The 25,957-nt window shown below is 47.4% G+C and overlaps 1 protein-coding gene across 1 annotated transcript in view; it reads right to left on the minus strand.

The window, feature by feature from the left end:
- ANKS1A (ankyrin repeat and sterile alpha motif domain containing 1A) overlaps positions 1-25,957 on the minus strand; it is a 105,480-nt gene that overhangs the window by 41,818 nt on the left and 37,705 nt on the right. Inside the window, exons 5-12 of the mRNA XM_075722408.1 lie at positions 25,211-25,507; positions 24,455-24,530; positions 24,045-24,146; positions 22,646-22,741; positions 22,338-22,534; positions 20,373-20,465; positions 16,320-16,437; positions 8,790-9,361 (exon numbers count right to left, since the gene is read on the minus strand). Of these exons, the coding sequence (XP_075578523.1) occupies positions 8,790-9,361; positions 16,320-16,437; positions 20,373-20,465; positions 22,338-22,534; positions 22,646-22,741; positions 24,045-24,146; positions 24,455-24,530; positions 25,211-25,507 (1,551 nt within the window). The remainder of the gene's footprint in view (positions 1-8,789; positions 9,362-16,319; positions 16,438-20,372; positions 20,466-22,337; positions 22,535-22,645; positions 22,742-24,044; positions 24,147-24,454; positions 24,531-25,210; positions 25,508-25,957) is intronic.

A 25,957-nucleotide genomic window follows, 5' to 3' on the forward strand; every position in this document is an offset into this window, starting at 1 on the left:
GCTGAACACCAACACCCTGCACAAGAGCGATGGACTGAATGAAAGAACAGCTTCAACATCTCAAAATTAATACCCAATTTACACCACGAGTCCCATAAACAGCAATAATACCCCTTAGCTGATACTTCTACATTTTACAGGCTTCTCGGTGCAGCGGTAATAGCACTGGCCCAACTCCTCCTGCTTCTCATTTCAAGTTTCAGAAACACATGGTGAAAAGACACCTTGGCCAGCCTTCCCCAGCAGCCATACTGAAATTAAATCCACTACATTTGACACGCTTCACATTTATTAGCTGTATCTCTAAGCACTTGCTGTTCTGCAGCCCGCAGCCCAGCAAAGCGAGGCACGGCAAGCGCCCAGGGTCGCGCGCTGAACTCGCTGCAGCTTCCAAGCGTTTTGCAGATTCACAGTAATTGAGGCTTGACGTGACAATAGCACAGACAACAACAGAGGGGCCAAAGCCAACAGGAAGGCAGCTTTTCTAAAAGCCAACGCGGCGCAGGTTCAGAATACCTCTGTGGTCAGGGCACTCGCAGGCAGCGGGCACGCCAGGAAGATGCTGCGCGCAGAAATTCCTCCGGGAGACAATACAACAGGTGCTGCTTTAACAAGCAATTAGGTCCTGCCTGCTTCCCCGATTATCCTGCTGATGCGAGACACAAGTGATCCAAGGCATCTTCCCCAGAAAAGTCTTTGGTTAATGGATACCCGATATTACTACTGACATTGCATCCCTGAAGGTGGGAGCAAGGCTGCTCAGACCCAGCTGGGATACATCCTCGGAGCAGAGGGACAGCTGGATCGCAGCATCCACCGGGATCTCTGAAAGGGATGGAGCTGCAAATATTAAGAGCATGAGAAGGATCTGGGACAATACCTGCTGGCTCCTTAGTGCAAGTGTGGTCCTGAGAAATTTGGATCTGGGCCATGAATCTCATTTCTAGACTGGTGACAGCACATAAACCACTTCTGGTTTAGTTTATGGTGTCGGCTTATGTTCTCAACATCACCATCCCATAGAGCAGAAGCCTCATATTTCATCGCTCAGTATATTCTGTGTATACAAAAGATACCAGCCTGTGTTCTGAACCCGGCATAACAAATACCAAAGGCCTGGAAAATAGAATGCTCAATTTATTAACCCAAACCTAAGCCACAAAAGCAAGCCTGTTGTTTGAGGCACATTTCAACACAAACTTCAGAGTTCCCATGCTATATCCTCCTCCAGCAGCATGTGCTTTCCACACACAACGTGAGGACTCACTACATTTGTTATTTATTTCAAGACATTCTGCAACTGTTCATTAGAGATACAGGCGCACGCATTTTCTGGCTTAATATGGTCTCTGAGAAACTCATTTGGATCGGGATCAGGGACTGTTGCTCCATACCACTCTCCAGTCCGTGTTTTTGTACAGATCCCAGAATTACAAATCTGAACACATACCAAGAGGAAAGGAACTTACGGTATAAATTTGTATTTCACAACCAGCGTGTGGTGGATCTGCAGATTCAGAGCTCACCAAATATCAATGTTTTTTGACGAATACCCAATTTTACTGGATGTTAACATGACAAGAAAGATGGCCAAATGCGACAATGCATCTGCTCAAAACAGTGCTGGACGCCGGTTATTTTGAACTCACAATAAAAAAAGGCAAAACCCCCTTAAGACTATCAAATCAATTAGCTATCTTCACAGCTGCATTTTCATACTCTCGCATCCTAACACACAAAGCCAAAAATGATTTGTTGGGCTCTTGGTGCAAAGCGTTGCATCCTGCACACTGGAGACAACCAGCACGGTGAAGCCCGCTCGGAGACCTTGGACAGAGCTACAGAAATGCTTTTTTAAAAATAAAAACTTCTGAAGTGCTGGAAGATGCGACGTAAAGTGGAAGAGAACATAATGAAAGACTGAATTTAGTAAGGACACTGAGGCCGGACATCTCTGTTCCTGAAAAAGACTCCCGAAAACGCTAACGATCACAAGATCGTTACATAACCGAAACACCCGTCAGAGCACAAATAATTTACATAAAAGAATCAAAAGCTTCTGATTCAGGAATAGTGAGTTAATACACTTGAAAAGTTAAGAGAAACGCACAGCAGACTGGAATTGTTACATTATTCTAGCGCACTGGACACGCACATGCTAATTAGATCCACATTCAGCCTGTAACTGGCGACCTATAAATAAGAGGAGAAAGAAGTCATTGTGCATTTCGATCTGCACCGAAGGCATTTTCACAAATCCTTTTGAATGCGTGGATGGAAGTTTTCTTCCATGCAGAGGGTAGCCGATAAGCCGCTACGCCTCCCTGTTTTGCAAACCTGCCGTAGGGAGCGCTGCCCCGGATACCTGTCCGGCTCCAGATGAACTGATACGGTTCAAAGCGCTGGCAAATACAATTCTTGTTGTGTCTAAACCTTGCCGCTAAATACAGCGATAAAGCATGCTTGGTCTTTACATCTGCCTTTCAGACCAGAACACCAAGCAATTTTACCTACAAAACTGGTAAATTGTCTTAATTTGGCTTGGATTGGCTTAGTTCAGTACCGATTTATAATTTTAACAGGCTGGCCGTTTGCGAGAGACACAAAGCAAACCCGTAAGGTGGACACACAAAAGCTTTCGCTTCCAAAAGTTAATCAGGATGGAGGAAATCTTGCCACTGGGGGCAAAGGGAAAAGAGATTCGACATGAGGGATGATGTAAGAATTCCTGACCTCAGCACAGGAAAAACAAGAGGAAACATCGGGATCTGGAGATAATAGAATAATCAGCCCAATAATTAAGATCCCGATGGACATGCTTGTTTAGAATAGCAGAAATCAGCACAAGCATACCGACCGCATTACTGCTTTTCCCCTAAACACCACCACAATTATAAAAAATTTCAAACAGGCAAAGGGAAAGCTGGAACGAGAGCGCAGAAACGAGGACCAGCGCTAGGCGAGGGACGTCGGCCGAAAAGCACGCCAAGCACACCTCGCTCCGCAAACAGGCTCTGCCGGGTTCCGCAAGCCAAACCCAGCGCAAACGAAGCTTTAAGATTTAAACACCTGAACCAAAAGAATAAATTAAACATTCTAGGAGGCACAGGCTGCTGGCAAGCAAGGAAGGAGCCTTGCGACCCGCATGGCAGGGACGTCCTTGGACCGTGCAGGACCACGCGAGCCAGAGATGCGACGGCCAGCTTGCATGCTGCAAGGGGGCATGAATATGGAGAGGCTGAACATATTGTTTTCTCAACCGCGTTTCTCACTTGAAACACCAGGTTTTTTGATCTACAGCATGGGCCATACGGGAGCCGTTACCCGGCAGGTAAGCCGCCTGAGCTTGTCAGAACAAAAACCACTGAGCTTTTACAAGATGCAATTTCACCAGGCACAAAAATAGCAGCTCTCCTCCTGAATAACAAGGGAAATATTTGCATTTTCTTTCAACACCGGCTTGCAACTCTGAATTTCAACTTCTGGGTGTTGTTTTAAGGCAGCAGCAGGTTCTGCATCAAAAGCTTTCAGGAAAGTTTCACATTTCCATGCAAATATTCTTAATCCTCAACTGTAAGCATGTAATTAAGGCACTAATTCCACTAGGTACCTTAAGCACCCAAGCAGTCCTGGCAAGGTGAATCGAGCTCAAGTATTTAAAGCCACCCCATAGCAGCCACAACCTCTAACAACTTGCTCCCCAGCTCTTCAAAACCCGTGACGGCAGGCACCACAGATGTGCCGTTTACTCCTGGCATCCATCCTTGCGTGACATTAAGACCCCCAAAATGGGTCAGCAACAGGTGAAACACCACATCCACAGTTACTGCAAATGGGGAAGAATTCCTTCTGTGGCTATAGCAAAACATGGAGCACCACTGCAATTATTCACAGGAGATGATGGTTGCCCAGTGCCATAATTAGCTACAGAATATTCATTAATTCTTCAACTAATTCACTTGGGGAAAAAAAAAATGCATGGAAGTGGTGGACCGTGCATCTCCTTTTTTCTAAAAAAAAAAAAAGCTAAAATAAAATGCATGTTTTATTCAGTTCCCAAAGTTTCTTTTGCAGGAGGTTTAATCTCTTCCTAAAAGAGCTAAAGACAGAACACAAAGCAACTACCTCATTTTGTGAAATTGATGCTGGAACCTCTGAGCCCAGCATTCATTACAAATTCAGCACTGGAGCCACTTACTTGATAGCAGACAGCTGGAAGTGGAGGATTAAGGGGTGTCAGGAGCCAGGTCTGAGGCTCATTCTCAGCGGCCTGCCCCATTCTTCGCCCCTGCAACACTTCACAGTTTCTTAGCGATACCTACGACCCAAGAAGAGCAGCTGAACTCAAACATCACCATGCCTCCACTCCAGACGCCTCTGCTTGGAGTGTGGATGCAGATATGGGCTGGTGACAGTGGGTTGTACAGAGGCACCTCCCGGGTCGTACACATATCAAGAATAACCACACTGCAACCCTCAGAAAAAAACCCCAAACGCCCGAGCAGGGCATCCTGGCCGCACCATTGCACAGGCAGGACCGCGGGGTACAAAGCAGAAAAGAACAGCCACACCATTGCAGGAGCAGCAGCACAGCGGAAAGCTATCACAAAAAGCACTAAACCTCAATTCCTGAAGCCAAGACACTGCCCGATGTTTCTGCATTTTGCTGAAGCCAAACACCTCCCCTCTTCCTCCTCCTCCACAAACAGAGCTCATTTATCTGTTACTGGCATTTAGGGGTTTTCACTTGGTCCTGCAAGAAGCGAGGCTGCATAGGCTGCTGCTTCCAAATACCCATACATCGCTTTTATCAACACGACAGCATCTAAAGGACAGAAAGTGTTTGTCACAGCCTGACTTCTCAAGGCACCACAGCTTCTAGAGGACTATTTTACAACATCCTCAAGCCCAGCCATCATCCCTCTGCCGCCTCCCCTGGGAGATTACATCCCTGCTAATTACTCTCACTGTCAGGAAGCTGCTTCCTCAGCGACGCGGTGGCAGCTCAGTGAATGACTGTGATAAAGTTTTACTTTGTCTTGGTCAGACTCTCTCCTTTAACGCAGCCCTGCTGATGTATCAAATGGATAAAAGGACCTGGAAGAAAAAAAAAAAAACCACCACAGAAGCTGGGGCAGGGGGAGAAGGAACCACTCAACATCTAAACCTGGCCAAGAGCGATCAGATAGCATGGGCTCAGAATAAAGCAAAGTTGTTGCATACCCCTCAGATTTGTTAAACAGCTTGCTGTTCGTATTAGACATGTAATGTCTCAGCCAAAGAGACCCGGAACAGCTTATCACCAAGAGAGAAATCAGCTCAGCCCCTCCTGGATCGCACCCTGCGGGTGGGAGGGTTTGCTGAGCAAGCTCCGAGGGGCTTCAGTCCCATTTTGCGCGAGGCAAGGTTTGCCGCCTACGGCAGGGCTCCTGCGTGAGCCCGGGCTGCTCTGCGGAGGCGAAGGCAGAGCAGATGTGAGTTAATCCGCCCCGAAAAGGGGGCTGGCAGCTGAGCCAGGAGCCCCCCGCCTCCTTCAGGAGTGCAAACACAGTTTATTCTCCTATACAAAATTCATAGTGAGCTGCGACTGCCACGTGCTCGCCTCACGGCTGCTAAATATTTATGAGCCGAGTATGAAAACCAAATTTATCACTTTAGCCCTCAGCCAAGTTTGGAAGGATTCAAATACTTGTTCTGACTAGGAGCTCTACCCCCTCGCACGCTTCCTCTCCCCCACCTTGCTTCCCAGTCAAGCAGAGGAGCGAGCGTTTTCGGTCCTCAGCCCTCTCCCCGGGCAATACGTTGCCGTTTGCTTTAATAATTTCTCTGGCACAGAGTTCTGTCCAACAACAGCTGGAGGGGGACACCACGTGCGCGCTCCCGCTCCCACGAAGGAGCCGGTGGGTCAGGAGGCAGACGGGACGCACGCTGAACATCCTTTGCAGCACAGAGCACAAAGCAGCGCTGTCGGCATCTGTTATTTGGGCCAGGCCCTCGGAGCAGGGGAGCTGCAACTGGGAACAGGGATGAGCTTTGCCAAGTGAATCATTTCTTCCCCATCCCACCCTTTTGGCAAAGCCGGCACCACCTTCCACTTCCAACAAAGGGCATTGGCAGCGCTCGGCTGGGGAAGGGACGTGACCCTTCGCTTCCAAGCGGCAGATTTTCCTGCTGTCCCCGGTCAGGGAGACTAGCTGAGCGCAGTCACCCATGGCCCAGAGCGATGCTAGCTCGGCCTCTGCCACGGATCCCATCTGTCCGCGGACATAAACAGGTCCCTCCCCAAGTCCCCGGCGCTCCGAACGGACACACCTACTGCTGGCAAGGCCAGTGGGCAAAATCCTCAGCTTGCTTGCTACAGCTGCGTGTTGCATAAAGCTGCACATGGATCACTTTCCTCCTCAGTTGCCTGCATAAAGACTATTAAAATTAACGGAATAATGCATATAAATCTGCCATTGTTTCCCCTCAACACAGAGGAAGAGCCAAATCATTGCTAACAGGGGTAGCTCAACAAGGTTTGATATCAGCCTGGTAAATTCAGAGGCTGCAAGTTGCATCTAATTCAGAGCAGCTGCATTATCCCATTCAGGGAACTAATTAAACCTCCAACAACAGCACTACATTTATGTTTAAATCTCATTGTTGCCATTATGACCAGCCAGATCAGCCCCTTTCTGCACATACAAATCACTGCAAAAAAGCCCCAAACGTTCCCCACAGGTGCATCTTTACCATTTCTTACCAATCATAGGCATCTGCTTTAGGATATTTTATAGCAAAGAGTGGCCTGACTATATAATCTACTATCAGCAGCTCCCTTTTATGCTGCTTCTACAGAAGATTGCTCTGCCCTGTGAACCGTGCCCCTCCTGCCGACAGCATCAAAGAGTGCACGCGTTGCACCAGGAGTCAGAATGAGACCCCAAATGCCTCCATGCAGGCTTTGGAAATTAAAGAGCAGAACAAGCTAAAGGCAGTGAACCACCAGCTGCTGGCTTCTCCCCCTTCTTATGAGAGCATTTAACTTTACATAGTGTTTCTCAGTGGGAACAAAAACATGCTGCAAAAAGAGGCTACTGCCATCTCACAGATGGGGAAACTGAGGCAGGGAGGAGAAACCTTTGTCCAGAATCATTCAAGCTGGCCTGTGACAGCCATGAGACCCCAAGACAAATCAGTGCTCTAGCCACAGGATGCTACTACCAGATTAAAGCAATTCCACAAAATGTTTAAATTACACCAGAAACCAGGAAGACAAATAAAATCATCAGGTTTTGATAGTACAAATTTTTTTAAGTTAGACCTGCCCCATTGTAGACAGATGGGAATTTTTCACGTTCTTTCTTTTATTTCTTCACCTAAACATAACAGGAAGGAAAAGCAGATTTCCCTCTCGTGGCTTGTTAGGCTGACACTGGGTGGAAATGATGCTTTTTGTTTACAAGCAGGGAGGCACATCTGTGGGTTCATTTCTCCGAGCAGAGGAAGCACAGGCACAGTAACGCTCGACCTCCGCTACTAGCGCAGTCGTGCAGCACTGTAAAGCCAAAGGCTCCTTCCCTTTCAATGCTGGCTGTAAACAGTTCGGTTAGGCATGAGAAGCACAGTGGAAGTTACCTGGTCCTTTCAAATAAGCCTTCCGCTGCAGAATCTTTCACTCCCGGTCACAGTACAAGTGACCCAGGTAATTAACAGCAAAGCCTCCACAACCCAGACAGCTACAGAGGACAACAAATAGATGTGGCAACCCTGAGACACTGCAGGGAGTGAGAGTATGAACTGAAAGACGGGCTCATACTGGGGAGGGACTCCCACTTTGCTTTTAGCATCTTTGAATACCTCCCTCTTCCCCCAAAAGCTGATTTTATCTCCGCGTCAGGATCAGAGAGGCAGCCAGGCATCGGTGCACGGAGGAGAGGCGAGCAGGGCACAACCGTCCCACGAGTTCACACGCCTGGCGCGCACAGCTCCACACCCCCAGCACCACGCCAGGGGTTTTATTTTCTTTCAGTGTACAAAGAGTGGTTCATCTGAGCTTATCTCTTCTGCAGCACTGCTGCTCTACCAGCAGAGAATCATCTCCAAAGAATGTTTCAGTAATGCTGCGGTGCTGGATTTCAGAGGGACACTTAATCTTGCCTGAGTGGTTCACTAGGGCCAACTTTCTCAGCATGAAATATTTAACCATCCATGGGCCTCCTGTACTATAATAAAGTGACTTCTAATAAGCCTCTGAAATAAATGTGTGAAGAGAAAAGAGGGAGCTATTAAATACACAAAACACAGCCTAATTACTCTCTCCCTTCCATCCCCATGAACCCAGGACACTGCTTACCCCCCCGCCAGCAGCAGGGACCCAGAGACAAAACATCTCCTCTGGATGCTGGGAGAGTCCACAGGGGAAGAAGTGGAAAGAGGAGGTGAACATGAAGGTTTGTGAGGAGCACTGTTATCAACTCTCCCTCATTTTGGGGATGTAAAAACTTATCTGGCTTGCCTAAAAGAAATCAAGCCCTGTATTTGAGCAACTTAAAAAAAACCCCGACTTCGAAAAGCCCCTCACTTCTTGCAATTCTGCTTCTCCCCCACTCCAGTGAAGCCTATCTTTGGGCATTGAACACCTTAAAGATTTACAAGTGAGCATTTGCCTGTTAATGTGACGTGAGAGTTAGTAAAAGTAGTGAAAACCACCCAGGACCCCCTCCGAAGGCCAGTGCGGCAGAGAGGAGCTCATGCTGTACAGATTCATTCCTGGCACAGAAGCTCGTAAGCAAGGTCAGCCTTACCTCATCCCACTCCGAAGCAAAGGACGGGGATTTCTCCAGCCTCTTCTTCCCAGTGCTGCAGTTCGAGAGCGATTCGCTCCGGCTCCCCATGGCATCGTCCTCTGTCGGAGAGCAGGTCAGAAGATCAGAGTCTGATTTGGACAAGCTGCGGCTGAGTTTAAGCTCGGCTTTGGGCTTGCTCCCCGGGTGGGCTCTGCCCACAGCTCTGTCCCCCTCTTCCTCAGCACCGCCGGGGTGCTGTAGCACGTGGGGCGTGACTACAGTTTCGGGATCCGCCCGGTTGACGCGCGTGTGCTGGACGGTTGCGTAGACCACTTTCTGGTTTTGGTCCGGAGAGCTGGTCCGTAGTGATCCAGAGGCAGGTAAGTCAGCATCCTCCAGCTGCATAGCAGGTGGGTGGCTTGTAGCTTCCGTGCCTCCTTTCTCTGTGGAGGAAACGAGCCTGAAAGGGTCCTCACTTATCTCACAGATCGGGGAAGAACCGTGAAGCAACCCTGAAAACTGCTCTGGAACCTGGATGTCCTGGCCGTCGGCAGAGTCCTGGCTGCGGCTGCCACTGCTCCTCCTGTGGTCTTCAAGGGGATGAAAATGGGGGGGGGGGGGGGGGGGGGGAATTAAAAACATGGAAGAAGCAGCAAAATTCCAGCTCTCCCCCTGCCCTCCCTCAGCAAGGGAGGGAGAGATAAAGAGAGAACAGTTCAGTATTGTTCCGCATGCTCAACTTGTACCCAAAGTCATGGCATTTATGAAATTCCAAACACTGGCCTGATTTATGCAATCTGGCAGCTCTCCTTGTTGTTTTATTCCTGTTAACACTAACTATCAGGCCTTGCTATATAAGGCTAAGAGAAGTGCTAACTATATCCTGCAGAGAGAGCAAGTGAGGTAGGAGCAGCAGAGACGGAGGCTCCTGGAACATCTGATACATTTCCATAAAGGTCAAAGTGTTATTTAGAGCAGCGCTCCCTGCTCTTGGCACGAGCTGCAGGGTGGGAAAACTTCTGGACTGTAATCAACCTGCAAGTTCCAAAATCCGTTCGCCTAAAAAAAAAAAAAAAACCAAACCACTGCTTTCCTCCCTAGTGGTTTCCGAGTTTAACCTCTCCTCCTTACTCAGGGGAGAGAAATAAACAGTTCATGCAATAAAAAAAAACTTGATCAAAAAGTCTTTCTCTTGCAAGCGACCCACTGAACGCAGAATGGTCTGATCTACTAACGCAGCGAGTTGCGTGGAGCACCGGCTGTCCCAGAAATATGACACTGGTACTCAGCTACTCCTGCACCAACATCTTTAATGTCAGGTACCAGGGTCCTGCATAAATCATGAATAATTGACTGATCCCAATTGCCAAGCGTGTGCACAGACATACGTGTGCTCACCTTGGTCACATCACACGCATTCGAACTGCAAAAGCAAAACTTTCTAAAGCTAAGTATAACTTCTGTTTACTGAGGATTCCTACACCTGCCTGTAATTGCTTGCAAATTTGAAGCACTTCCATTTAGTGCTGAAGAAACACTCTTTGGTCTGAGGACCAAAAAAAACCACACTGCAAAGGAGCATTAAGGCAAAGCACCCCGATAACGTGGCTCTGAAACGCGAGGAGGATGTTCAGATGTGAAAAGAAAATTGCTTGCTTTGCAAGACAGCAGCTTTCGGAAGCCAAGGCAAAGGAATCCTCATTTCAGCGAGGGCAAAATACACTAATGAAGTTTACTTATCTTTAACTGAAAGCGGCCTATTAGCAACAACAGCGAGAGCAACTCCTTCCCCCAAGCACCCTTCCCAGCACTAGGCTTGACCATTTTCAAACTCGAGCACCCATCTGGTTTGGTGGTCTGTCCTCACACCCGTAACGTGGCAGGAACAGACCGACTTAGTCATCTGTCTTTGCAAGCCGCTTCAGGTCCTGGGGTCTCATGCACTCTGTGTTTGACGAGCGTAAGCTAGTCCCTCTCGCAGGCATTTGTTTACTCCACAGAAATGCTAAAAGCAGCTTGCTCAGTTGGCAGCTGAGTCAGGAACAGCAAAAGCCTGAACGGAGGTTAACTGCCAGGGCAGCGCGCCGGCAGACCTCGCTTCTCACTGGGATCAAGCGATGCGAGAGCTTATTTCATTCTGGATCCTATGAGTTAAAGATTCCAGGACAATGAAGTAGTTGTTGATTATCTTGCACGGGCACATAAACCACAAGTTCTGCGACTGAAGTTGCCAAGGGGGAGGCACATCCCCTGCGGGCAGGTGGTGTCACCGGCATCGCTCCTAATGCTGGTTGGGGAGTGCCAACAGCAGCACCCGATCAGAAGAGCTCAAGACCAGACTACGTTCAGTTACTTTGCATAAAGTTATGAAGCTGTAGTGCTGGAGAGAAACCTTAGAAGAGATCAGACATGCTTCATTTGTAGGACAGACTGGTAGTAGTAAGAAAAAGCTACCGACCTGGTAAGGGGGACACAGCATCGACGGGACAGTCACATTAACCTGATGGGGAGGGAACAACTTTTGCAAATTCAACAGCCTTTCTCCTCAACCTCTTTCTTTCCTTGGAAATAATTTCTTCCATGCCCCAGCTTAACCTTTACTGACATTTCTGCTGAAGGCAGAGAGGCGGCTGGTGAAAGTTTATGCCATGTGCTGGAACGCTTGGGTCCAGCCAGAACAAAGTGCTCCAAATCCAGCTCCAGAGACTCACAAAAGGGCTCCTGTTGAACAGAAATCACAGCCCCCATTCATCCTCAAGCCAATGGACTTCAAAATACAAGGCAGCTGCCAGGGAAGGAAGGGATGAAGCAAAGACAACAGCACTTGCTCAGAAGATGTGAGGAACATCTTGAGGGAGATATTTCAGAGCGTTTCAGAGCCTGCCCTAAAAGGTGCAGACAGAACTAATGGAAGGAAAGAGTCATCTCTCTCCTTTTTATCACTGAGGTGCACATGGCAGGAACACTGAGGGTTCCTCAGGCCTTACCTTTTGGGGTTTCAACTAAAGGTGCCTCAGATGGCTAGCAGAGAGGCCGGAACAGCCACTGGCCACCTCAGGAAGGTGTGCCTTTTTGGGACACGTTACTAACATGATTCAGCTGATACGCTGATCACTTTTCTCATGGCAAAGAGATGTACAGTACTCATTTTTCAAGGGTGAAGTGAATTTGGAGAAGAGGAAAATAATATTTAGGTGCTAGAAAAGCAGAGACACCCCAGTTCTCTCCACCTGCTGCACTTCAAGGGATTTGAAAGCATCATCCTCCAGTTACACCTTTTAACTCAGAAAGGGAGTCATCCTTAACTCAGGGACTTCTGTCCAACTCCCTTAGCTCATTTTACACCCAAGCACAGACATCTGACTGGTCCCAACTTCTTCAGCCAATGCCTGCTGCAGGTGTCACCGACAGGAGGAACTTCCAGCACCTAACGGGAACAGGAACCCCTTCCTGGGTACAGACTGTCTGCTTTCCCAGGGAGGATTCAATTAAGAGCTTCCCTTCCAGCAGCCTGATGATTCCAGATATGAAGCACCTCCCTAAACTTGTAACACCAAGCTGCAACCGCCCTGCCTCAACTGAATTTCTTTCCCTAGATATCATCATCAGGATTTGTTTCATGCCCCTGGATTAAGAGAATGAAGCTGTTATTGCAGCTGCTTTTTGCTCAAGCTCCCCAACCTTAAAACCAGTGAGGGCATATGCTAGCCTCTAGCGTTCATATAGAAAAGGTACCCCATGCCACATCATGCCAGAATTTGTCAAGTGAGGGGCATGCGAATGTATCTCCTGAAGGCCAGAGAAGAGAGGAAAGCTGGTCTTTAGGGTGCTACTTCAGATGTGCAAACATAGCCTTCAGCTGCAGTAAAACTAAAGCAAAGGCTCATCTACACAGCGAGGTACTGCATGTGAAACCCAGAAATGTGCAGTACGCTCCTGTGTTAGACTCAAGCTCAGTCATTTTGGACGGAGTTTATCCTCCAAAAGCTACCTGAACTTGTGCTCATTTGTCCTCCCTCCACTATTCCCCTTTCAAGAAAAGGGCAATAAAATGCTGCCCTAGTTGCTTAGAGAGATCACTAATGTGACTCTGCACAGAAGCTTCTAAATACATCATGACAGCAGAAATGCAGGCTTGGACCAGAGGCATGGGAAAAGGTGGTCCTCCAGCCACGATAAAACCAAGGGAGGGCACGCAGGCTGTGGTTCTACACTATCATTCATCTCACGGCAAACCAAGAGGTTTCTGTCCCTTCCAACCTTTGCTCGCAATACCCGTGTGTCCCCATAGATTCCCTACAGTGATACCCATCCCACTGCTTCTGTAGCCATACTCCGGCTCTGTGAAAAGGTATTTTCTTTAAATCTCTTGGCAGCATGTTTTGACTTTTATCATTGGGTCAGATATCTGGTTTAAAGGACAGCCATACATCTGGTTGAGCCAGCACAACCATGAAGAAAAACTCTAGCAGGAGGAAGGGAAAAGTAGGGACTTCAAGCTGGGCTTGAAGCAGCAGAACCTCAACAAATCAGTTTTTAATAACCATCAGAAGGAACCAAGTCAGTCCTACCTGCAGCTGGTTACTGCTGACAGCACTTGTGGATGACTCTCCTTGAGAAGCAAGACAGACATCAAAACTCAGAAGTATTTTCTGCATTCATCCTCCACCAGGTCTCTCTGAACGCAGCAGGAGTTGCACAGTCTCCTCCTGGTCAGTTCGCCACTCTTGGCCTATTTACAAGTCCCATTACAAGGTCTGAATGCCCTGACTTCATGCATGCGATTGCACATAGTTTCCTTACCAAAGGGGATGGGAAAGCATTTGGCTCAAACAACTTCTGATACTCTGCCCAAAACATTAAGCCAACTTTTCCTAGTGCTCCAGCATGTGACAGCAAACTGCTGTAACATACACAAAAGGCAACCAAAGCCAAGCGGATAATACCACATTCATCTAGCCACTGGACACAGGACAACTTGCAGCAAGAAAGGCAGCTATCACATATGAAAGGCACCATTAAAAACAGCGTGCCTGAAATTCAGCCTTTCAGCTGCCCTGAAAAGCCCTTCTCAATAGCCCGCAAGAATCAGAGTCCTTCTCTTCTGACCAAAGGCTCCTCCAGAACTCATCAAGTAACATCTAGAAGCCCAGCCTCTCAGATCGAGGGCCAAGAAGCAATTCAAAGCCATGCTTCAGCCTGCTCCTTGTCGTGGGTTTGAGCTGCTGCCTTTGATGCTCCGGGACCCTTCTGATCCAGAGGTGGGAAAATTCTCCAACACCCCAATGAAGGCTTCAGTCCCTCACTCGGCCCTTGCTTAACTTTTTGCCAAAACAACTCTGCTAGTCCCAAAACGCATCTTCCCCCCCCATCAGCATATGCCACGCATTTCATACTTAGCTACATCTGCTTCCACAAGCCCTTATGGCACCTGACCCCAACTACCATGAAAGTGAAAAACATCTCTTTTTGTTCCCAGTGTAATAAAGCAGATTTCAAAGCCAACCCATCCTTCCAGAGCAGTTATGAAACTTGTGTGCAGAAAGAAGCAACCTGTGATGCTGTGACAAGCAAGGATGAACAACACAAAAGAGAGAAACAGTCAGCGCTAAACACAAAAGAGAAAAAATAGTCATTGCTTCATTTCCTACTGGGATTGAGAAGCCCAAGTCCCTGAGAGGACAAGCAGCAGGTGAAGGATGGCATGGGGCCCCGTCAAAGCTCAGCTGCTCCTGCAGTACAGGGAGAGCTGCCAGCTGGGGACATTGCCACACGTGCAGTCGTGCAACAGGGATCACTGAGATGTTTTGGAAAACAGCTGGTACCCTCTGGAGAAGAGGGACAAACAATCGTGTCCCCTTCTCCAGGTCCACCATGAAGAGCAATGGGAGATGGCCCTGGCAAGCCTAAGAAATGCAAGAGATGAGAAATACATTGGCTTGGCCCCTTCCCCCTAGGAGCAGCTCTTCACCTCCACCAGACTAAAGGCTCCCCCACATTAATCGCAGTGCTAATTGCATTTAAAAGAGCAGACGAGTCCTGGAAGATGAGGAAACTCAACTCCATCCTTGGATTTCTCCCACTACAACAGTGGAAAGGGCTCTAGGTTTGTTACAAACACAGTAACGCTTTCCACAGAGTGCAAACTGAAGTCACAGCTATTATCTTTCTAGCTGTACATTAAGACAGAACTCTGCTCTGGATCCTTAATAGGCTAAAGATGCTTCCTGCAACCTCTCTATGAAATGGGGCTGAGAGGGCCTGCAGTACCGACGTCTTCAGGTATTCGGGGAAGAGACTTGCCTCAAGAACAAGCAGATGCATTACTTTGAGATTTTGTTTTAATCTGACACATAATTATGACATGCCTTCGCTCGTATTAATCAAGCCTAGACATGGTAGCCAGAGAAAGGAGCAAAGGAGTCAGGAATAGCTTGCACTTGAATAGCCAGCAATAGCTGCACATTGAAAAGATAGCCTGAAAGCTTCTGGTTCAATGGCTGTCGCCCAGGGACTATTCCTGGCTGAGACCACAAAGCGCCAACCTGAAAAGCATCCTAACTTCGCCTCCGGCAGCAAGTGGCTTTGGCAAACGCTGGTGGGAAAACAATGACCTCTTGTGCCACCCTATAGAAGCCAGGAGTGCGGCAGGACTCAAGGAATGAAAGCGATCGTGCTGAAAGAAGGGGAGAAAAAGCTGCAGGTCTTACAGGGCAGTCAATAAGGCATCACATCGAGTCCTCCTTATCCTCTGTTCATCCTCAAAGTGAGACGTTTTCCAGGTTTGGAGTCCAAACTAAATCCTTCCAAATTCCTGCTCAGGACTTTTGAATAAAGCAAGAGATGTTTCTCCTCTAAACAAATCTTTTGTTGTTGTTGAAGGAAAGCCAAAGAGCCCAGCAACAGCAAAACACAAAAGACAAGGTGTTCCCAGATCCTTTGTTAAAGCACAAAAGTCCCTCTGGGAGAAGAGAGACTAGTTCCATACTTAACCTGGCTATATAGGGATTTTCAGTCAGTTTAGAAAGGGGCTTGCTCTACACATGTTTGTTTTCCTCCTTTGTTAGTTTACATCTCGCATTAGCTTTAATACACAGCGGGATGTTGATTTTAAGGACCAGGACAGCAGGGCCAATCATCTGCTGATATAAACATGCAATGCCAGCAGGTCTTCAAATTCAGCTGGATGGAGAATACGGCTCATTTAAATGCTTGCATGAGTTCATCTCACAGCACAGCCTCCCGCCCCTCTGCATTTACTTGACTGTGCACAGGATTTGCTGATTTTCTAAGTTAACATAGTAGGTCCTCGCAATCTCTTAGTTATCAAAATAGCAGAGTTGCCCTTCCTCCGTGTACATTTTGTACAGGACCGTTCAGATCTTTCCTTTATAAAAGTGCAGATTACCAGGAAAACAAAACAATTGCAATCCAGACACCAGCCACCCCACCCAACAAAGAGTTTAATTGTTCCAGTTACTCTCTGCCCTCTATATTTGCTTAGATGCATTTAAGGAAAACAGCTCTGCTTTTTGGATGGTCACTTACCTTTTGTTTTCCTATCCACCGCAACTGGCTTTTTAGTTTCTGCTGTAAGCAACAGCTCATAAGGGTGTTCTTCTTCCTCAGCTCCACTTCCCCTGCTCTTTCCTCGTGCAACAGAGGCCTAATGAGAAACAGCATAATGTAGTGCTCCGCAAAGCAATGCTATTTATCCCAGCAATAAAGCACAAGGCCTCTTTATGCCATGGTTTAAGCAAGGAATTGGCAGAGGCAACACCTTCGCTGCGGAGCGTGATCCAAAATGTAATACTCCCTCCCCTGCCCTCCTCAAAACAACCATCCAAACCCCTTTATTTTCTAGTATTTAAGGTTGCTGACAGCTTCCTGATTCAACTGACCAACTGATTCACTGCACAAGGTCTACAGACAGCCTGGAGGGAGGAAAAGAGCTGAGATCGTTATTCCTGTTCATCCCAACTCAGACTTACTGTTGCTATTGGAATTTGCATCGTCATTCACCATTTAGTTGCTGGCCCTATTAGGACATGGCTGGGGAGGGAAAAAAAAAAAAAAACAAACCAAAAGCCCAAATCCCTGCCACCTTCTCAGACATCTCAGATCTAGCATTTCTAACCTCAGGATGCACAGTGTATTTAGGACTAAAGAGTCCTCAGGCAACACTCTATAAACTCAGTTTAACCTCAGGATGTGCAGCAGCAATTGTGCTCATTTAAATCCCCAAAAGCCTCTGATTAGAGCTTGTTTGTAATATTGGCAGATCCTCCAGCAAGCCGCTCTGGAAAGCCACCATCCATGCGCAGGGATGCGGTCTTGATGCAGGATCCAAATGGAGTCTTGCTGCAGACTTGCACATGTTGGTCTACCTCAATGCCAAGGATGACAGGCATTCGACGTCCTTAGAGAGCCACGTGTGCCATCCCAGTGCTAATGGGACTAAACCCGGCTTCAAGGCACCCTGCCTGCATGGTCAGCTGCCTTTCAGCACCATCTCCTGGCCAGACCCTGGCAGGTTGATGCAACCCTGTCCCCGGAGCCATGTGTGCCTACAGCCAACCGTGGCAGGGTCAAACCCAAGCCAGAAGGCAAGCGATCCCTACCTGCTGCCAGGACAGGGAAGAACAGGTCTGAACAAAACATCCCCCCAAGGAGGGCTCTCATACTGCTCACAGACTCCTGGAACTGCCACTGTCTAGACATGAGACTAAGCACCACCTCCAATTTCTTCCCCAAAGTGAAAGCATCAGAGTTGCTTCAAGGGCAAATAGGTACCTACCCAACTGCAATCTAGCCAGGACCTCTGGAAGCTTAGGGAATCTTGGAAAGACTCCCAAGAGTCAGCAGCACAGACAGGAGGCCGGCATCCGTGTACTGTTTCTGCATAAGCCCAGCTGGCTTTTAAATCAACTTTCTCAATGGGAGGAAACGGGCCATGTCCAGCAAAGAAAGTATTTATTCTACCTGCTTCAAGCATGAGCTGTCAGGCAGACCTGCTCCTTTTCAGGTGAAGGAGCTCATAATGACCAAATTAAGGAAAAAAACTTCTGACCAGATGGTGGCACAAAAAACATCAGACCATAACAGTAGGTAACAGGCTCTTGCCAGAGATCTTGGAAAAATACTGCACAGCAGCAGCCTGTCACAACAGTTGTAGCCTGGACCTCAAGCCAGGCATGAGTATACTCCTAAGGCTCCTGCAGATGATGATTATCGTGCTGTCCTCTTTCCAATGCACTGAACGCATGCGAAGGCGGTAGCTCCCTAGCAGCACACAACTCCCAGCTTTTGCTTTGTAAACTTTTGTGCATGCATTTAAAGGCCTGGTTACACTTCATTTTCTCCATCTCTCATCCTTCCCAAGCTTTAAATAGAGTTTCATGTTCAAATTCACTCAAAATGAAGACCATTGTTTGCTGGAGAGCCGCCTTGCTCTGTAGGCTCTGCAGCCAGGAGTAACAAAATCAAACAGAACTTTCTTCCAATTCATCTGTCACTTATTTATACGTGTTGGTTAGCATATATAAATATTCATTATTAGCAAAGCCCAAAAATAAGATGTTGTCAATAATGAGCATGCTCTTTAAAGTGTACTTAAGCCACAGCAGTAGACTTTGAAAGACTTTTTAAAGGGTAACTTATCTCATTTCTCTCTCTTCCCCTACCAGAGCTGCAGACCAAACTGCCAGAACAATCATGGCGCCTCGTCTTTTGTCTGCACTTCCCTTTCAGAGATGAGGAGTAAACAAATGGAACTGAAGTTTAATTTGACAACGCCGACTCTTGCTCAGCTACAAACCCAGAAGGTTTCTGCAGATAGTGAAAGGTGGCACTCGAGCACCTCCAAACAATCAGCTCTTTTGCCTGTTTGTACTAATGTTTTTCCATGATGAAAGTTAAAAGTTTCTTGTTTATGCACATCTGCTTTGACTGATAGTCCCATCTTGGCAATGGAATAAAAAGACTACTTTTGAAACTAGAGTTTGGCCCAACCCCAGAATATTCAATGACTAACTGTCCTGGCTCTAATGTGAGAGCAAGTCTGGAGGATGGCAGATCAGGATGCTGCTCCGAGACGATTACAGCATTCCCTAAGCGTATTCCTGTTCACGCCTGCCCAACCCAGAGAGAACATGTACTGAGATTACAAATAATGGGCAAGAGTCAGAAAAGCAGAGCACCCCAGAAGTAGCAAGCAAAGAAAAAAAGTCGGACCCCAGTCTGCCTTATCGGTGCATCTAGAAGGTCATTTCCAGGCAGCGACACACGCTGCCTGGAAGTTATATCAATGAAATGGATTGCAAATCAAGATCTCCCCAGCCAGTCACTTTGTGTACAAGTCTATTTGTCAGCAAGATTTCTTTTAATGGATCATGTTTCCAAAGCTGTTAATGGCAGGACAACACAGCAGGTGTTTTGTAATTAAATATGGCAAGATAACTCAGCAGGAGCAGTCAATGCACGTTTCCCTCCCTTGTGTTTATCATCATAAACAAGTTCTGCTTTTCAATTATGCCGTGACCTGCTACCCAGCTCTCCTCTGCCCAGAGCCGTCCGTGGGACTGGTTATCACACACGGCAAAACCATTTTAACAGCAGTGGAGAGATCAGTCCACAATTTCACTTTTCAATTTTACTGTTTATGCACCGTTCGGAGCTTTATTCTCCCTATAAAAAGGCAGTTCTATTAAAGCAAATAATGTTTACTCATGTCTCGTGCAGATTTGATACACTTCAGAAAACAGATCGCATTTATGCCTTGTAGGAACTTCAGCAAAGCAAAGCATCTGGTGAACTGGAGTCCGTTCCAACAGCTAGAGGCAGCACACACTCCACTTGTTTTACATACAACCTACTGCATTTGAAAAAGCAAGGAAATCCACAAGATTTGTTTTCGCTTTGAAGATTTTCCTGGGTGTCAGCAAAAGTTGCCAAGACACATTTGTGGTTTCACACACCCCCATACACAGGTCTCCCGGAGAGCCCTCACATCTGAGGTTCACAGGCAGGTGAATAAAAGTGAGCGATAGGAAGCCCAGGAGCAACAATGCAGAATAGGAGAGCTTTAGTTTCATCAAAAAGCAGCTCACACGCATTGACCTCTGCAGAAAACAGCTTTAACCTATGCTGGGCCAGATTCTCAGCTGAATCCGAGCCCCTGATCCCTGTTCACATCAGTGGGACTCACAAGCCCACGCATCGTCTCCACAGCTGGAAGCTAAGAGGAAGCAGGAAGCGACGGCCCTCTGGGTTTCAGTCTCAAGTGAAGATGCATTTGGTAGGATCATTACAAGTGGGCAACAGTCCACATCGCAACGTGATTCAGAAAAATCTCTTCCTAAGGGAATTCCCAGCCAAGAATAGGAAAGTAAGGCTGAAGGTCAACACGGAGGTGCCCTGGAAGAACCGCACAAAGGAAGTTCCCATGGCAAGTGACAGCAGCAGTGCTGGAGTGAAAGAAAACTTCACATTCACGACCCGACTTGCAGAGAGAGGTAACATCATAGTTGGCTCCTCCCAAATTACTAAAACCGCTCTTTAAACCACATTCGTATAAAACATCCCAGCTCAAGTCCCACATACCTCAGAGGAAGTACCATGGCCCATCTTCTTCTCCGCAGTCTGATCCTCCTCTTCATCAGGTGGAGGCTTGGCAGGCGGGGGTGGACGTTCTCTCTGCGGTTTAGAAGACCACTGTCAAGTGCGTTGTGTTAGAGCACGTCCCCTTCTGCTTCCGCCAACACTACATCCATGCTGCTGTGCATGCAGCACGGTAGGGACCTCCTCAAATTAATCTGGGTGGAAGAGAAGTTCAGTCCTAACAGCACAGAGCTTGGCAATGGTTGCTGTCTTTCCTCCTCCTCCTCCTCTCCAGCAGGATCCCTATTCGGGCAGAAAGCCCTTTCTGCAGATTCACCGTACTGCAGTCCTGCGGACGGACGGCTATCGAAAACACAGACCACCCGCTTCTCCGCAGCGGTAACACTGCACAAGGCCAGCTCAGACCCACGTGAGCACCAGCTACGCTTGCAGGAGAATAAAACTGCTTGGGTGGAAGGTGCTGTGTACACAGGTTTATTGCTTCGTTACTTAAGCCAGTTCATTCAGACCCAGACTGGTAATCTGAACGGCACAGCGTTTCGCAGTGAAGGTCAGTAATGAACTCATGCAAATGGGTAGAAAGGGAAGACTCATCGCTTGTGTCTTAATGAAACGGTAACAGGAATAAGTGATTCCCGAGGCACCTTTTATAGTGGAAAACCCTAGAGATCAAGAGACACTGCTGCACTGCATTCCTCAAATATCCCCGGACTGGCTGTGGGCAGTCAGAGCTGCGCTGCCTGGTCTCCGTGCAGAGCTCAGTGCAGCTCCAGGCCGCCTCCTGCCCTGCCACAGCCCCATCTAATGGCAAAGGGAAAGACGGCAGAGGAGAACGGCTCCCTCCAAAAAACTCCAGCAAGTTTGGGAAGAAACTCCAGCAAGCTCCTGGAGCACGTCCCGCTCTTCTCCCTTTTCACTGCAGTTCAGCCTCTCATCTTTTCTTATTTGTGACAGAGCTGAGCTTATTTCACATCAGACATTAGCAACACAGGACAGTACATAGATGGATATAAGCCCCCAAGATTTAGTTAGTAACAGGAGAGTGCATCTTGTGCTGCATACCCTAAAGAGAGATCTGGCTGAAATGTCAGTCTTCTAAGGCTTTTGTCTCATTTCTACTATATTTGCTATATTAGCAGGAAAAAGGATGCACCTCTTTGCAGAGAGAGAAGCAGCACGGTTTACAGTACCGCCAGCAGTTTAATTGTTCATTGCTGCTTTGCCTTTTGTCCAAAAATACATCCACAGAGCAGGCTTTGTAAAACCAACCAGAAACCAAACCCTGAAGCTGACACAGCATGCTGCAAGGCCAGCATCCCGTCTGCCCCACAGCAGCGTTGCCACCGATTGCTAAGGGGGCAGCAGATGCAGCTAACAGAAGGTAAGGAAGACTTCTCTGGAGACAGTTCCAGGAGCTTTGCATTGCCTTGTAAAGCCTTGAGTACCCTCTACAGATTTCTGCAAGTAATACACACACAAAAAAACGATGTTTCTGCTGCCAACTAGTTTCCAACAGGGTATTCTTAAAGATAGTTTCTTGAAAGCCTTCCCTTGGGCAAAGCAGAGAGCAAGAGAGATGAGAGAAATGCTCCTCGCAAAAGTTTCCAAAACTTTCTTCTAGACAAGAAGTTAGCCCTTCAGCTAAGTGCAATGTCCTGACAAACCAAAATTCACAGGCACGAGTATTCAACTGCCAGAGAACAGAAGGATGCAACACTAGGTGAAAATCAGGCATGTAGAAGTGGCTACTCGTGGGCAATGTGACGGAGGTTATGTGAACAGGCTGGTGAAAAAGGAGAGGTACCTGCCTGCTCTAACCAACGTCAGGGACGGGTTTAAAGACTTCCTCAAGCTGGGGGATTGGTAGCCTGCTGCAAAATCATGAAAACAGAGGTAAGTTAGTTATCTTTCTAAGGCAAGCAGAGATGAACACACATAGCTACATACAGGCCTGACTCCTGCTGCTTTGAGAGCAGTTGATTCCACCTCCTTATTCACAGACTCTCGATCTGAAGATCTCCCACTGGCAAGGCTGTCCAGGGAGTGGCAGGACGTTGCATTGTATAAAGCTTCATACGGGCTCTCCTTTTCTGGGTTCACATCAAAATCTATGATCAGTTCTGTAACTGCTTTCTCCACATCACCTGTGAGAGGAAGAGAGAGACAAGAGCATCACTCGGGGCTTCTGCCCTCGGAAAGTCAGCACTTTGCAGGAAGAAGAGTGCTAGTGATGGCCGTGTTGCATGGAAGCCTACCCTGAGATATCCGGCACACAGGATCAGTGGCTGGAACAAGCGGTGCTTGAACAGTCTTCTCTGCAGCTTTGGCACTTTTCTTCCCAATCGTGTAATCTGCAACGAGGTGGGGCAACAGGGTCAGTCTATGTCAAGCTAGTTCTGCATCCACTTCAGCATATGGTACTTCCTCCCTTGCAGACGGAAGGCCAACTGTCGGCTTATTAAGTCTCCAAAAAGTAACTCAAGTACATTATTAAAACTTGCAGCTCAGATCCCAAAATAGAAGCAGACGGCCTCTTTAATCACATGCACAAAGTTAAGGATGGTTCTTTGAACTTTCACAGAGTCTTTAATCAGAAAGCTGCAAAGCTCCTCTATGGACACAAAGTTACACATGAAGCAGATTACTTCATGTTGTAGACACAAGCGACATCACTAAACAGAGATGCAGTCTGGTCGTCTGGAGTCATAAGGCAGCAGAGAAAACAATTCTAGCTGTGGTCCCTTAACCACAGCAGAGCCAGAAACATTAAGCTTATGTGAATAAAGTCAGACAGCAACATCTCATGTAGCTAGCTTACTTACAGGAGCAAACAAACTAACAGCATTTACCTGCAAGAACTTTAGTTTTAAAGCTCATCTTCAATTTCAGAATAGAGATAACACCTACCAACCTCACAGGCAAAGCTTAATTAAAAGTCTGCAAAGTGCTTTGAACCTGTAAAGCTCTCAAATGCTAAGCATGAATGACGCACACCAGTTGCATACGCTTCTGATCTTTCTCCCCACAGCTGAGAGGAAATTGAGACAGCATAATTACAAGGTATGAATTTAGCTAAGATGCCACACTTCATTCCCTAACTTGGAGAGGCACAATGGGCCAAGCTCCTTTATAAACCACAAGTAATCAAGGCCTTTTCTGTAAATCTCATCTGCAAAATCCATGCCCAAGCTCCACAATGAAGTGAGGAGTAGGATGTAAGATCCGTGGACAACTATTTGCCTACACAGCCACATGAAGGACAGTTAATCTAAAACCATTTCTAAAGCTATTACTCTGCATTCTGCAAGCAGATTTAGGCTATCCTTAATTTTAATTAACTTCTAAAGTGAGTTAAACAAAGCTCAATTAAGGCCATTTAAACTGTAAAAGTCATGCCACACTCCTTCAGCAAAGGAGCTAATCCCCCTAAATACCATCCCCCCCCCGAAGCCCCCCTGCAAACGCTTGCTCTGAAGACAGCTCACCCGCGCGTTTAAGCATCATTCCTTCCAGCACCTGTAAGATTCTCATCAAGGGACCTGGCCTGAGGCTGCTTTGCTTGCAGCACTTCCCAGGACCAAAATCCTGTACTTGCACTGGCAGTTATCAGCCCAAACTTTTCCCTCCTGCTGCACACAGAGCTCCACCACTTACCTTCGATGAGAGCTGCTATGTGTTGGCTTTTCTGCGAAGGAAGTTCCCTGACAATATCCAGAGCTGTCAGGCCTCTGTTATCCTTTATGTTCACATCAATACCTATGGCAATAGGTGTAGAGAAGGCAAAAGCAAGGATATTTTCAAACTATATGCAAATTCATGTCTTTAATCAAGTTAGCGCTTACACTTGTGATCATCACTGGGGGTGGGGGGGAGGCTAAAAAATGCTCTAGAGAGGCAGATTTAAAGCCTAACACCAAGAGATAACCTCTCCTATAACCCTCTCCGAGGAACAACGCTTTGAGAGCTGGTCGGAGAAACATGCTGCTGCTGTAAAGGGGTTTCCTCAAGTTCTGGGTGAAGGGATCACCATGTTAAAGCTTCAAAAAAGGGGGACATTCTCTCACCTGCAGCCAGCAATATTTGCACCACATCTGTCTTGCCAAACAAAGCAGCTTCGTGCAAAGCACTGCCTTTTTCAGTCTGCAAATTAAATGGAAAATAGCATGAAGCTAGACAGCGGGGAATGGCGATGGAGGCATGTTTTAGAAGGTTACAGAAGCAATAAATATACAGCATCATATACAAAGTGTGGGCAACAATATCTACAACTGCGGCTAAACTATCAATATTACTACAATGCTGAGAGTTTGGAATGGAAAATGGGATGGTCTCTTCACAGAGACATGCAGGCCCAGGTTAGAAACCAAGGAAGGACTTTCTACAGCTTAGCAAGAGATCACATCCTGAAAAGGACAGACAAGACCACCACATACAAGCTACTGCTGTGAAAACAGCATATTCACAAGTGGCTTGATAGGAAGAGAAACAGTTTGCCCCCATTGCTATCAAGAGCTCATGGTTTTGCAGGGCAGAACAGCTTAGGCAAAAGGGCTTTTTTTCTCCTCCCTTGCTATGCATCAGGGGCTCTTTGTCCAACTAACGAGCAGGCATGAAGCATGCACAACACCAGAATCCCTCCGAGCAGCTTCTCAGCGCAACCAAGAGCTGAACACACAGCCCAGAGGAAAACCAAGCCATCGCTCATCTTTCATAAACGATCCCTCCAGGAGAGGGTTAGGTGGAGCTCTGTATCATCACTACAGGGGTTCTCCACCCCGCAGCAATCAGACCAGCCCTTCACACGCAGACACGCTACGTACCTGATAGTTGCTATCCATGCCAGCATCCAGGAGGACATGGACTACAGTTTTGTGACCATTCCTAGCTGCCAAGTGCAGGGGAGTGTGTTTCTTAGTGTTGCAGCTTAAAAGATTGGGGTGAGCGTTCAAGAGCATCTTCACAACTTCCAGCCTCCCGTAGAGCGCGGCCAGGTCCAGCGGAGTCTCAAACTTGTTATTGCGCATGGTGGGGTCGGTCAGCTCCTCCAGAAGGACCTTCACCACCTCCGTGTGGCCGTACTGCGCGGCGCAGTGCAGCGCCGTCTCGTTGTCGTTGTTCTGGGGGGGGTCACAAACGCCAGCGCGTCAGAGCGGGGGGAGAACAGAGCTGCTCCGTGCCTCGCTCAAACCATTGAAGTTTAAATGCAAAAACAAGACAAAAAAGCAGTCGGGAAGCAGAGAGCCCTGTTTGAAACAGAGCCTGGAGCAACGTTTTCACCATCTCACTAGCCATTTACCAGGCACAAACATCCCCTCATGAACTCAGCAACTGACCCACCCAGTAAAAGCTTCAAAAACGTTCAGAACAATAAGCTTTACTCAGATATTTTGTGTTCAAAAAACGGGTAGATGTGGCACTTCAGGACATGGTTTAGTCTAGTCTACCCTTGATTGGCTTAGAGTAGACTTGGTAGTGTAGGTTAATGGTTGGACTGGATGATCTTAAAGGTCTTTTCCAACCTAAACGATTCTATGATTCTATATGGGAAATCTGCTCTATGGGAAATA

The sequence above is a fragment of the Pelecanus crispus genome, chromosome 17 (assembly GCF_030463565.1).
Source record: "Pelecanus crispus isolate bPelCri1 chromosome 17, bPelCri1.pri, whole genome shotgun sequence".
NCBI lineage: Eukaryota > Metazoa > Chordata > Aves > Pelecaniformes > Pelecanidae > Pelecanus > Pelecanus crispus.